This window comes from Maylandia zebra, linkage group LG20 (genome assembly GCF_041146795.1).
Source record: "Maylandia zebra isolate NMK-2024a linkage group LG20, Mzebra_GT3a, whole genome shotgun sequence".
Classification (NCBI taxonomy): Eukaryota; Metazoa; Chordata; class Actinopteri; order Cichliformes; family Cichlidae; genus Maylandia; species Maylandia zebra.
The window spans coordinates 22902135-22916423 of NC_135186.1; the positions used below are offsets into that span (position 1 = coordinate 22902135).

At 41.3% G+C, this 14289-nt stretch overlaps 2 protein-coding genes across 2 annotated transcripts; both read right to left on the reverse strand.

Moving 5' to 3' along the window:
* Positions 1-3689: 3689 nt before the first annotated feature.
* On the reverse strand, positions 3690-7382 carry aar2 (AAR2 splicing factor). The gene is made up of 3 exons (XM_004545984.3): positions 6322-7382; positions 6011-6240; positions 3690-4819 (listed from the first exon to the last, which is right to left on the reverse strand). Exons 1-3 carry the CDS (start codon positions 7082-7084, stop codon positions 4652-4654), a joined length of 1161 nt encoding a protein of 386 aa, XP_004546041.1. The 5' UTR covers positions 7085-7382; the 3' UTR covers positions 3690-4651.
* Positions 7383-8161: 779 nt separating this feature from the next.
* LOC143414218 (uncharacterized) lies at positions 8162-10952 on the reverse strand. The gene is made up of 5 exons (XM_076878113.1): positions 10436-10952; positions 10050-10184; positions 9699-9755; positions 9370-9510; positions 8162-9266 (listed from the first exon to the last, which is right to left on the reverse strand). The coding sequence occupies exons 1-5, from the start codon at positions 10436-10438 to the stop codon at positions 9138-9140; spliced, it is 465 nt and encodes a 154-aa protein (XP_076734228.1). The 5' UTR covers positions 10439-10952; the 3' UTR covers positions 8162-9137.
* Positions 10953-14289: the final 3337 nt, after the last annotated feature.

Genomic DNA, 14289 nt, shown 5'->3' on the forward strand with positions numbered 1-14289 from the left:
GAAGAGCAGGTGGGGTAGAGTGAAAGATAGCTGATGGACTGTGAACGGGGGATAGGAACCAGAAAGGTCTTGGTTTGTTTAACCCGTGTTTGATTCTCAATGATCATCTGATGTTTATTTAAGCTCTCAGGGATGACATACAGCACAGGTGTAGACACTTTTATAAGCTCTGTGACAAAACTGAAACATGTAAGTGAAGGTGATCTAGGCCTCTGTTGTCCTGGAGCATCTCTATGTGTTCATCACGGCCGGTGCTTTTTTCACCTCAACACATTTAGTTGCTTAGTCTGTGAAATTTATTGGCCAGCTGCTGTGTGCTTATGCTGTACTTGATCAGAAAGACACACAGATGACTGCCGACTAGGTCTCAAAGGTCTGTCTTCTTTTTAACTCCTGCCTTTAATCGCTTCACCAGATCACTATAGCAGAACATATTGTTCATAGACTCACTCTCTCTCCCCTGATGTGTATGAAATTTCCAGGAGAGATTTTTTTAACCTCGTTCATCCTTTCTTTTAACACCCCTACCACTCCGCCGTCAATAAGTCTGGGTTCAAAATGTGCACGCACCCAGACCGCACACTCATATATGCACCCTGGGAAAATGTACACGTGCCTGAATCACATTTGGGTCATGCGAGTCAGACATGTGAATTCCCGCTAGCACTGCAGCAGAGAGGGATTATTGCAGTGCCTGGTCATCAGCATATACTTCCCAATTTAGTAAATGCCAAACATCAAGACAACAACAAAAAAATGAGAAAAAGTAGCTTCTGAAAACTGATGTGTGTATGAACAGGGAATAAAATCCATTCCACAGATGCACACACCATCAAACTTTTTCTGACACCAGTTTTGGTTTATGAGAGCAGGTCATTTTGCCTTCATCTGGAATATTTGCTTGCATTTTTATATCAGCAAAACCAGGTTTGATGCAGAGCAAACACCCGTTCCACTTCTGGATCTATATGTATCCTTACATATAACTTTGGGACGCAAACAATGACTGAAATCTTACTTTTTAACTAGTTTTTATCCAGATTATGCCTTCTGCTATAGCTCAGAATAGTCCTGGAAACATGCAGACATAACTGTGTGTACACACAGGGACGGAGAACAAAGGAAATCACCACACGAAATTAAAAATAAATAAGAAAATCATTTGCCATTTAGCAGCAAATCTGTGGATCCTGATATTTTTTATATTTCCTAGTTAATCTCTGACTTTACACCACAGGGATGGCAAAACGTAACTGTTTATCCCAAATGAATTAAGAGTTAGTAATTTAGCAGTTCAGTACGCGCATGATCAAACACCTGATTTGTTTAATCCACAATGAATTCATCACATCCAGCCCACCGACTGTCAAGACGTCGCACACACTAAGCGCTATCCATCTTTCTGTCTTGAAAAGAGAAAGGCGAGTGGGCGAGTGACTGAAAAAGAAACAGAGGGGCCTGTGTTTACACTGGCAGAGTGAGCGGCCTGTGAGCCCCATGGAAATGGCCAGCTCACATCTGATGGCGAGAAAGCTCCACCATGACTGACAGGGCCTGGCTTTTGAAGCTCTGCACAGTCAGTGCAGTCTGTTTCTCTATGTGCCTCGCTCCCCCGGGGTGGCCACACCAAACAAAACAAATAAGAGAGATTAGAAGGAAAATGGTTGCCATACCAGGGAACACAGAAGGAGAGCCTTCACTGAGGGTGAAGGGGTGCATGTGGCACGGAAAAACTGGACCCTCAGTGAGTTGTCCGCTGAATTCCTCCTATACACTGTAATTCCAGCACTAATAGAGGGGCTGGAATGCCAAGGACATCCCAGTGGAGTCATTTCTGCAACTGTCTTCATCAACAATGTACAGTATTTCATCTCCGGAGAGGAAAATGCATTTACCAATCACTGGCATACATTTTCCTTCCATGTTGTGCTGATAAGTTTCCGCCATGCTCTCCAAGCCATACTCGCCATTTAATTGCATTTAAAAAGGAAAATAACAACCAGCACAGGGCCCCAGTGGTCTCACAGCGGACCACAAACACGAACTGATCTTCTTTAAAGGGTTGCGTAAATCTTCAAAGGGGAGTTTTCAGTGTAAAGCCCACTATTACCATCACTTTCACAATACCAGCTGTCTTCCTGGAAGAGAATGGATTTCTTGTATTGCCATTTAGATTTCCAGCAACGGGCTCGGACTCTATTGATTCCCATAATTGCATTAGATGACTTTTGTCCTTTTCAAAACAGCTTTATAGCTATAGATTGGTTCATGGAGCCAGGGCATGTCAAATAAAAGAGGTCCAGCTGAAGAGAAAAGGGTTCAAGAAGTGCAAGAGCAAGATTAACGGGTGAACAGATCAATGAACCAACAGGAGAGCACAGTCTGTGATATCCACCGTTGTAATTGAAAGGATGGAGCTGAAAGGTATGGGTAAACTGTATAGGAGTTGTAACTGCATATGTATACAATTACATTCCTCCTTTGGTGTTTTTCCACACCGCTCTAGATAATCTTATATAGATATTTGAAGATAAGTGTTAAGAGTGATGGTGGAAGAAGAAAAGGTCGATTAACAAAAAAAGCTCTTATCCCAGTCATCCATGTCATCATGATAGCAGCACCTTTTATCTTCTCTTTACTCTTCTTTAAGTGAAAAAAACTTATCAAAGCTACTAAATTGTTGGTTGAGTGTGGAGTAAGTGCATATGAGAGCATGAGGGTGGGAATGGATGTTTGTATCTGTGTGTGCCTGTATGTCTGTGTCTATATGTCAGGTTGGGTGTCAGGCGCCACCTCTCTGGGGACATCTCAGGCCCTCCAAGGTATGGAGGCCTATCTCCCCCTACCACCACTTCCCCTGCCAGTGGCGGTCCCCCTCGGACATCGGTGCGTTGGTGGTTCTTTGTGTCCGGGGGTGGGCGTCCAGGTACACACCGGCTCACTCCTTGGCGGCCGCTTGTCGGGGCCTGGAGCCTGGGGCTCGCTCGGGCCACTTCGGAGGTGGGGTGCCCCCGGCCTCTCAGCCTGGGGCTCGGTCACTCAGGCGCGGCTGGCTGCCGGCGGAGCTCACGGGCGCGTCACTGCAACTCCCCCTGGCTTCTGCTCCGCGGCTGCTGGGTGAGCCCTCATCTGGGACTCTCCTCAGCTCTTTCTGGGACAGTGCTTGTTTTCTTTTTTCTTTCTCAGCAGGTGACCCAGGTGATTGATATATGCATTTTTTATTTTTATTTTTTTCTGCTCATTCTGTTGGTTTTTGTCTTTTGCCCTTCTCCCCCGTCCCTCTTCTCAGCTGTTTCTCTTTCCCTCTTTCTTTCTCTCCTTATTTCCCCCAGTCAAGTCTGTCCCGTATTCAGTAAGTGAAAATAAAATAAACAATAAAAGGTGAATCAAATGGACCATTACGGCAAGGCTGGGATGGTCAATTTGGTAAAGTAAATCCGTTGGGCATCTTTCTTTGCCTTTAGACAACAATTCTGATGGCAAAAGAGCCAAACGGGACAGGCAAAAAAAAAAAAAAAAAAGCTACTAAATTGTATGAAATTCTTCTTACAAGTCCTTCCCACCAAAAACAGCAGCTTTTATCGATTGTGGAACTGACAATCTGCAAATATGGTGTTATAGAGCAGCTTTAAAGCTGTAAATAAGCCTATGTGCGCCATCTAGTGGAGGAGAAAGAGAAAAGACATGGCAGCAAGTATTGAAAGCTTCATTAATGATAAACAACAGTGACAGAAACCACCAGACACAGGTGGATATTTTGTTTCAGAAGTGCTGTTTTTATTAAATTGATTACAGTAAAGAAATATAATAAAAACAAAATTTAACAAAGCAGTACTTTAACAAGAAAATCATTACTTTATGAGTTCCAACCCTTTCAGAAAACCTGGTAAATCTTGTGAGTATGCTTTTTCCCACAGGTGTAGTGCAGCTCACACACGATCATTTCAATGCACTCTGCAAAAGAACTAATAGAGCTACACAAACTAACATTATGAGGATTCCTTGTAACTAGGAGAAAGACAATGATGGTAGCAAACAGCTGGAAGCAGTCGCAGTGACCAACAACACGCTCAGCCTCTGAATGACTGAATAGGTTCTGTCTGCAATCACTCTCAGACAGACTGGAGAAAGTATGCTGTCTAATTTATGAACACAAACAGATTCAACACAACACAATCTTTCTGAGTCAGTCTCTGCTGAACCAGACTTCACTGCATCTCTCTGCAACTGTTTGCCAGCTGCTAATTTAAATGTGAGGCTGCCGAATGCTTATGTGACTCTGCAGCTGAATCATCGTCCTGCAGCAGCTGTGTCACCATTCGTGTAGAAATGTCTGAAATTATGCTTCAAAACTATCAGGTCCTAGCTGGACTCTGAATGTAAGTACATAATGTGAATTTCAATGTATTGCCATTTTATCACCATCACCAAATCCACTTTAAAGATAGCAGTTGTCTGCAAGTGATCACAGACTTGGTCGCCATCTTCAAAGCAACTATTTGAAAGCCAATGAGATCAGTCAGTTGCAAAAATGTTTGGTCGTGCCGTCGTCTCCACCCACTGTTTTCCCTAGTGTGACTGTAGCATAAGATACTTTGTGGATCTCCTTCTGTGTTCCTTTTTCTCGGTGAGGAGAGTCCATTGAGTAGTTTCAGTCGACTGTCACACCTTCAGGCAGCTCCACCACAACAGGTTCACAGTCGTCCAAGTCTGAATCGAAATCCCATCTGAACTTCTTGGTCAGGTGGGCTTTGAATTTCTCTGCTCTCTTACGCAGGTTGGCATCTACACCAGGCCCAATGGCAAACTGGAAAAAATCCTGTGAAGAACAATTAATCAAACAATTTTATAAACTGGTAACTGTAAATGTGATCTGTAAAAATTCAGGTGATGCTTTGATACTGTGGTCCATTTTCTGTTTGCAAGCATTTCTGTGTGTCGTGGAGATCATTCAGGATTATGAACGTATGTTGTACGGATCGAATTATAAACTGTCCTCAGATACCAGCCATAAAAAAATAGTGTTGTGAAAGGTATTCAACACACTGGCAATTTAAACATCCCTTTCTCGTTGCATACGAATTATTATCTTTATAATTTATTTTTTTACATTTAACCAGAAGAGCATGCAAAGTGTGGAGCAAGCCCAGGTTTAATCCCCGCTGGGGTTTAAGTAGTACAAATGCAGGGTTCAACATAACCAACAGGCCAATGGCCCAAGGCCAGCAGAAAACTCTACTGGGAAAGTTGATAGCCCAGCTGCTGACCCATTTGGACCAGTGACGGTGTTTCCACTGACCGATTTACCCCTGAACAGAGCTGACCGAAATGATCGACTGTTTTTAGCTGCTTTGACTTCCATTTCCAAACCTTTATTTACAGCTTTTTTCCTAATAATCTTCTTCTTTTAGCTGCGTCATTTAGGGGTCACCACAGTGGATAATCTGCCTCCATCTCCGCCTATCCCTAGCATCCTTCTCTGTCACACAAACTCTCTGCATATCTTCCTTCACTACATCCATGAATCTCCATATTCAGCTTCTTTTGTACAATCTGGCCACTATCCCTCCTCTGCATATGTCCAAACCATCTCAGCCTTCCCTCTCCAAACTCTCAAACCTGAGCTGTCCCTCTGATGTACTCAATTCTAATTCTGTCCACAGATCACAATGTAGTCTGAATACAGCTTGAATCTACTAATAAAAAATTATATGTTCCTATAGTATAATCTTGAAATTAAACTGTCATTTTTGTGGGCCAATAAAGTCACACAAGGAGCAAGTAAAAGGCTGATCTTCTGGCTTGTTGGTTGAAAAGTGTGATACTGGTTAATGGACCCTAAATTACTTAAGATTAGTTTGCAAGAACACATTTTTTTAACTTTTTAATATCACAACATCTTAGTTCACATCTAAAATCAATTTTGCACCAGTGAGATGAATATATATTATTTAGTTAGATATAAAGGAGCATCAAGTGACAAACACTATAGTCTGATTTGTGCATGTACCTGCAGCGTGGAGGTAAGGAAGTTGTTTTGAGATACAATGTCAACAAAAAAATCAGGAGGTATTTCTCCAAGCTGGTGGTAGAGCACGGCGATGAGCCCCAGGTAGAGGTCCTTGCGCTTCAGAATGGACTCCTCTGAGCGGCACAGCAGAGCGAGGAGGCACTTCCAGTGCTCGAAGCCCTCGTACACATTTCCAAAGAGAAAACACACAAAGGCAAACTGCAGCTCACCTGAGAGAGGGGCTAAATGTCAGTACTTTTTCTTGCATAATGAATCAAGAGTAACCCATTTTTAACAAATGTGATACATACCCAGCACGTTAAGAGCCTCCTGCATGTGGTTCTTCTCCAGCACCGTCTCCAGAGCGTAGCTCAGGTCCATGCTGCACTTGGTGATCTCAGCCGGCGTAGCCCCGGGAGGGTAGGTCTTCTTAGGGATGACAGAGAAGCGCAACTCCGTACCCTCCCTTTGTTTCATCTTGGGGAGCCTGTCAAGCCCCTCTTTCATGCTCTGACAGGCCGTGTCATTCCTCGGCTGCTCCGCCCTGTCTTTGGTGTGTGTGAACTGAAGCTCGGGAATCACGTCACTGAATGCACATACTCGACCTGAGAGAGGCTGCAAGTTTTTGGCCATTTCCTCACTGATACGGTCAGTGAGGGACACCCACTTCCTCATCACCTCATAGGGATAGGGGCCCAGGTAAGGATCCAGCTCGCGCAAGCTGGCACGAATCCGACTCAACTCCTCTTCATTCTTGGAGGCTGAGAAGTCCAGATCTTCTTCCTTGGCGTCCCAGTTGGCCAGTATGATCTCTCTGGGTTTGAGAGAGAGGAAGAGGCCTGTCTTCGGGCCAATTTGTCCTCCATAGCCTGACGAGCAGTAGTGGAGGAAGTGCAGACCAGGGGGGATCATTTTAACACCCCGGAAACGAGGACCCACTTGCCAACTCTTGCAGTCGATTCCGAGCTCTGTACCCTGAGGAACACCCAGCAGCACGAGGGTAGCTCCCTCCTCGAAAAGCCTCAGGGCAACATCTGGATCCATGTCCACACTACCACTGCTGCTGCTGGCCATGTCTTTTAAGGGGTACTTAACGTGAATCTACTAACGAATTAACTAACTAAACTCTGCTCTCACCTGTTAAATGCAGATCACTCAAACGGATTTCCTCAAAAGGTCAGAGAGCCGCTGCTGCTTTGACGCTAATACTTTCAATTGATGCGATTCTCGATGACTGAAAACATGGCAAAAAAGTTTTTTAAAGCTACACTGTGTTAGTAACTTCGGTGTAATAGCCTTTCTCACAGCCACACTTCATACATCCAGCTGTTGACGTTTCGAGTCGTTCGTATGGTGGAAGTTGTGCCACAAATTTCTTGCTCCGGACGGAAACAGTACCATGAAACACATTTGTGTCCGTCTACTTTTAATTTAAATACATTAATTAATAAATTTAAAATGTTATAAATCGTTTATGTATAATAGAATAATTATATAGATGTATTATATGATTTGTGTATGTGTATAGTTATTGTATATTATCTATATTTGCACTTCGTCTTTTGCTTGCTGCCTGTAGGTGTCGCCAGAGATCTCACCCTATGCATCGTCCTCTGTCTCACCAAACCTTGGCATGCTCCCCTTCGCTACATCCACGAATCTCTGTGGTCTTGCTCTTTTCTTCCTCTTCATTCTTGTATCCGCGCATGTCCATCTCAGCCTTGTCTTTCTAACTTTGCCTCCAATCCACTCAACGTAAGCTGGCCCTCCAGTAGACTCATTTCTAATCTTGTCCATCCTTGTCACCACAAATGAAAATCGTAACATTTTCAACTCTGCCACCTCCACCTCCTATATTTTTGTCTGCCTTCATTACCTCTGCTCCTTGCATCCTCACCTTTACCCCCTCTCAGTCACACACATGTCTTGCTTCTTCTGACTTTCATTCCTCTTCAGTGCACACCTCCACCTCTCCAGGCTCTCATCCCCCTTCTCACTACTCTCACTACAGATCACAATGTCGTTTACAAACATCACAGTACACAGAGACTCCTGCCTGACCTCATCTATCAGCTTGTCCATCACAACTGCAAACTACAAAGTGGCTAAGAGCAGATCACTAATAAATAAATAGCAGATTGGTTGGGGTTTTTTTGCTACACTTTATTTAAAATATAATGATTTAGCCAGCATGTATTAATATCTGCTTTATTCACATTTAGCTTTTTCTTGTGACCTCTTTATGGAAGCTTTTTTCCGTCACTCAGAAAAAAAAAAGTAGTTAGAAGCTAAGTTAGAACTTTTTTCACAAAACGTCAAGTTACTGACTAAATGTTTTAAAATTGAGTGATTTGTCATGAGTAGAAAATTTCAAGACATCACCTGAAAATTTTGACTAACAAAAAAAAATTAAATTAAAATAAAAAAAATCTTGATTGACAGAAACAAGCTTCTATATGTTTCCATTCTTTACAATAAAGACATTGTGCAATATTTATTGAATGACATTTTGTAACACTAACATTCATTCCTTAATCAAAATAATGAAAAAAAGGATGGTTATATAATATCTTGCAACAAAAGTCTATTGTAGCTGATACACCTATAGCACCCCTAATAACAATAATTAATTAATTAATATCATTATTACAATAACTGCATAGGCTCACTTCAGAATAGTATAAATCAAACATGTACAAATTTTATTATGTGGCATATACTCAACTATATAACCGACATAAGAACATTTTTGGGTATGATGACATGTGGTTTGCAAACACAAAACATAAGAGTTTGTACAACAGGAGAAACTTTTAAAATGGTCTAAAAGTATCTGAACGCGTCGATCTTTAGCTTATCTTTGCTTACTATATAAAGCTATTCCATAAAATGTAGCAATGCTGACATGCAGATGCTGGTGTAGCTTTTAATACACAAGACACTGAGAACTTGACAACAGTAAACATTCATGACTTTGCTTTTGAAAAATAGCTGTCTAAACACAGTCACTGATTGGTCACATGTAATATTCGCTATCTGTAGCAAGGAACACTGTGTAAATTCACCTTATGTCTTCATGAGAAAGTAGCACAGGCCTATAGGAACCAGGGAGATACATTTCCTACTTTTAAAGCACAGAGACACTTTGAAGTTTTTGCCAGCAAGTGATCAGTGCCTTGATAACTCGGATTAACCTCATCCTTTTTCTCTTCTTTCCTCGTATTTTCTGGACAGCTGAACAAGAGGTTTTATTTCCCTGAAAAAAATGGAAAAAGAAAATAGCACAAGAGCGGTTTGGCTTGTTTTCTCACTGTGCGGTGGTGCTGGGGGCTCAGAAGAACACATTAAAGTCATCTTACCAAATACTGGGGACGGCAGTTTTGCACAATTAGCTGCTCCATGCTCTCAACTGGCTTCTCCAGGTCAGATTGATTTTTGCCACTCCCCTGACACCGCATCTGCTGTGTCATACCATAGATGGAAACCAGGATGCGACGTGCCTGCCATGAGATAACAGCCCAAACGTGTAGAAAATTAAAAAGGTGGAATAGTCCATCTAGCATATCAGTCAAAGGTTGAAAACTTCTTCTGTATTTACCCAAACGTAAATGTACAACATGTGCCACGCAGGTTGTCATTTTTACCCTGTCCATGGTGCTGAAAGTGCATATAATGTAGTGCCACTTACCTTTCCTGAGGGACAAGGGTCTCTCTCTTTAAATTTATTCGCTGAAACAGTCAGATTCTGCAAAAGAAAAAGCCCAGTGTTGAGTTATTTAAGACATTTATTTGGCTTGTGATGCAAAAGAGAGAGGGGAGAAAGAGCTTTACTTGAAGAGCAAACACTGGAGGGCAGCCTAGCACATGTTATTAACTCACAAGCTTTATCACAGCTGTAACTGATTGCAGTGAACTTGCATTTAATGGTAGTTTAGTTAGTGGGGATGTCTGCCAATACAATACTTAAAACACAATCATTTTTAAATATCTACCACAGTTAATTAATCCCACAGTCTTATAATAAACTTTGCAATCATACCAGATTCTGTAGTTCAACGGAGATGACTTCTCTGTAGGAGCCCAGTATTTCTTTATAGTTACATCTACTTTTCCCACAGGAGTAGGCCAACAAGACAGCCACCAGGACACTACGGAGCAGAGTTCCAGTCAGACACTATGAAAAGAGAGCAGTGTTACAACTCTTCACACGCAACCAAGGAAAACAGGCCACGAATCATCGCTCAATTTGGCTCCCGCTGAGGCGCACAGTGCGTTAAAAGCATCTGTCAGTTTCCAGCTGTCTGCGCCACCTGACATCTCGACCAAAGTCGAAATAACCACATTAATATACGTCGGTGTGCACGCTTCATCAGCAGCAGCTCATTTACTGCGTAAGTACGCACCAGATGTTCAAACTGCGCTTACCATTTATCATGTTTTTCTGCAGGATCTTCAGACGAGCAAACCCATCTCTAGTCGTGACCGTCTTCGCTCATGGTGAGCTCCAAACTTTCACTTTTTTTTTTCTTTGGCTCCCCTTCAGTACTTTTGCACTACCTGTGGCGGAGACGTTAATACGGCGACGGGTAGACTTCCGATGTGGCGCTCCGTGGCTTCCAACATTACCAAACTGACTGCTCCTATTTCCTTCCCCGTCATGGATTGCTGACGCCGGGCTTAGGATTTCACCAAACTCCAGTCCGATCAAGTCAAGGACAACTTCTGCAATCAATCATTTGCCTCCATCCTTTCGGTTTCGTTGGAAAGACACGACGCGGCATTTATCCAAAGCGCCGATTTAAACTTTTTAAAAGCTTGTTGTGATAGCAAAAGAAAAAAAAGGCAGCCTACAACATAAAAAATGGAATGAAATACCAGAGAGAGCAGTCAGAACTATGACCCTGCATGGGAACTGCTCGGGAGGATGAATGTCACTCTTAGAGTGAAAGTGTGGGAAATCATATCTCACAAACAAAGTGTGCAGTCAGAGTTTGAGTTGACATTTAACTTACAGCACAAGAAAAAAAAAGTCTTAGAAACCAACTTGTTTGGGAGAAACAGTGAATTCTGCAATAAACTTTGTCTGTTTATTGGATGCCTGCAAAGTATTTTTAAACACATTTCAGAAAAGATATGTAGAAAGGACAAAAATCATGGCTACATGATATAATCCTTGAGAAAGAGTTTATATACACTGTCATGTGTTTCTAAACAGATATAGCCAAATCTGGAGAAGACACAAAACATATAATTCCACAAAAATGTAAAGTGTTTAACAAACACAGCTACAGATAAAAACACCTTAATGTGTTCAGTTCAAACATTCTGTAAATGTGAAACTGCCCTTTTTAGATAGTTCTTGTATAAAATGCCTGAAATATGCATTTATTTCACAATTGTAACAACCACATAGACTGAACTCAGAACAATAAATCAAAACAATAAAGCATAATTTTTGATTTAATAGTACATTTTTACCACCTTCAATGTGAGCTATAAATATAATTCGTTAACAGAATTCTCATGTGTGCCAAATCCAGCTGACAGTGTGCTGGTTTGCTGTGAGATGACTTGAAATGGCTGGTCACAGGCAGCTAAAGAATGATGAACAGATCAAGCATCGTGAAACCAAAATAAGTGCTTGTCAACACACCAGAGAACACATTTTCTCATTTAAAGATTTCACAAAAACAAATTCAAGTGTTACAGAGTAGGGCTGGGTATCGTCACTGATTTCTAGAATCGATTCGATTCGATTCGGATTCACAGGGTCCTGAATCGATTCGATCCACGATTCGATTCAATTCGATTCGATTCGATTCGAATCTGGGAAATTTTGCCTCAGACAGTCAGAAATGTTATAATTCAGATCAGTACATTTACATATTTTTGTATCTATAAAAAGGAAGCTGACACTTTCCAGACTTTATCAAAGGTGTGAGCATCACAGCAGATGCCTTTGTGTCAAAGTAGCTGAAGATAAAACACAGAAAAACATGAAGGAGGTTTTCCTGGCCTGGGATTTTGTACAAATATTCTGCAGTACATCAAAAACGAAAGAAAACCATTAATCAACATATGAACATTATCTCTGAAGTTACAGTGGTTTTATTAGAGACACAGCGTTTTGCATTTTGTATAATTTTAAAAAGTTTAAATTTGTTCAGAAGCCTATTGAATGGCAGAAATTAGGTTTTCTTTTCGGAAGTAAGTAAAAGGAAAAAAAAAACAGTGGCCGACAGCGCTGTAAATAACGGTAGACTTGTGCGTAACAAGCAAGCGAATAATGCAGAAAACAGATTTCGTGAATAGACGGGAAACTGTTCTTGAAGTACACTGAGAAAGAGAGAGAGAGAGCTGTGCATGAAGTGTGATTTTATTGTGGTGGAAGCAAAACAGAAAAAGTCAGAGGGAGTCCATGACGATGTTTTTGTGAAGCGTAGTTGGGATCTTCTTTTGCTGCTGGTTTGGTCAATATTGTTTGGAGAGAGATAAAACTAACAGCTTTAGAATCAGCGCAAAAAGGGCGTAAACACAAAGCGCGGACCCGCGGATCAGAATCAGCGAGCTGTCGGCTTTCAGCTCAGACCGTGTCCGTGCTGTCGGGTGAGAAAGGCGACATCTCACTGATTCTGATCCGCGGGTCCGCGCTTTGTGTTTACGTCTTTGTGCAGAAGCCGTGTACCTGCTCTCATTTACTGTTTTAAATGTTTGGTGGTTGTCAAAATTTTGTGACGTTTCACCTGAGATTCTTGAATTTTGGGCAAAATACATTTATATAAAAAAATCGATTCAGGATTTTAATGAATCGATATCACGTTATCCAAGCCAGAATCGATTTTAATCGATAAATCGATTATTAAAACCCACCCCTATTACAGAGTGAATATGGACGTTAAGTACAGACTCTCAGCTTTGAGTTAAACAAAAATATTGCATGAACTGTTGAAAAATCACAACCATCTTTCACAGTCACTTATTTTCAGCAGCTAGAATGTAATTTAATAAATTAATGTGGAATGAGTTTCCTACTTTGTGGTGTTTAGCCCAACATTTAAGTTTTTCATGACTCTTTCTGTCTTGTGTCATCACAACACTAGTGATTAGTGAAACTGGAAAGCATGTGTGTCTGTGCATCATACTGTTTCCAGTCCATTTTTTTATTAGATGCTGTATGCTTGATTTATGAGCCAATGGATGGCTGTGCCAAATTTTTTTTGTCCCGTCATTCCGGTAAAGGTTGATGTCAGTTTTATTTGTTTAAAGAATGGTGTTTCCAAACTGCTCTGGCAAAGTCTTTCCTTTTACTTTCAGGTATGGTTTGAACCTTGTCGTTAACCCTCTGTATCCTTATAATTAGAGCCCGACTGACTTAGTTGTATGCCAGTCTATTGGTATCTGCATTTGTAACAGCTCATAAATGACATAGAAGAGAGAAACGCCCTTCAACCACGTTGTGGGTGTTGATATTGCATAAGTTGTCCACCAGAGGGCACTCTGCAACTTCCCTATTCGCAACCCACCAAACGCAACAAGCAGCTGATCCGTGCAGCTTCAGGTAGGGGATAAAAAAAAAGTACCGTACACGTAACAAATGTTTATGTTTATTTTATGTCTTCTTTAAAAAAAAGAAAAAGATATCGACAAATATATCGCAATATCATATTTTTAAAATAACAAATATCAGTATCGTCCTAAATATCAGTCACGCTCCATTTACAATGGAAAGGATCCCAGGATCATCCACCGGTGTTGTCATCCATGGAAATGTGGACTTTGTTATGTTGCAAAGTGCCTTGGTTTGTTTTTTTTCCTGTCTAAATGATTTGGCCTCTCTAATGCACTCGCTATCACGCTGAAGGAGCTGTTTTTTCTTGTTTTGCAGCTGATATTTGGTCTGTTACACTTGTACTTAAGAGCTCTTTTGATGGCACGTTGTGGTTCACAGCTGCTTTCCAAACACGTCACTTGGAAACATCTCACAACCTTTTACCGCATTAACTTGTGAAGAAAAAAAAATAGAAGCAGCTCACAAAACAAAATAATAAATAAAAACAGAACACTGTAAAAACACTGGACCAGCTCTAACTCATCAGTGGTATTGGACACCCCTTGAATTAAAGCTTATAAGTCTGTCCTTTAAGTCCATATTGATTATATAACTGTAGCTTTTGTTACATTTTCAGTAACAAAAAACTGCCATCTTCCTACTTGTACACAGAGCTGAATGTTACCCAACTCCAACTCCACAAAGCTATTATAGCCTGCCCTGTTTATCT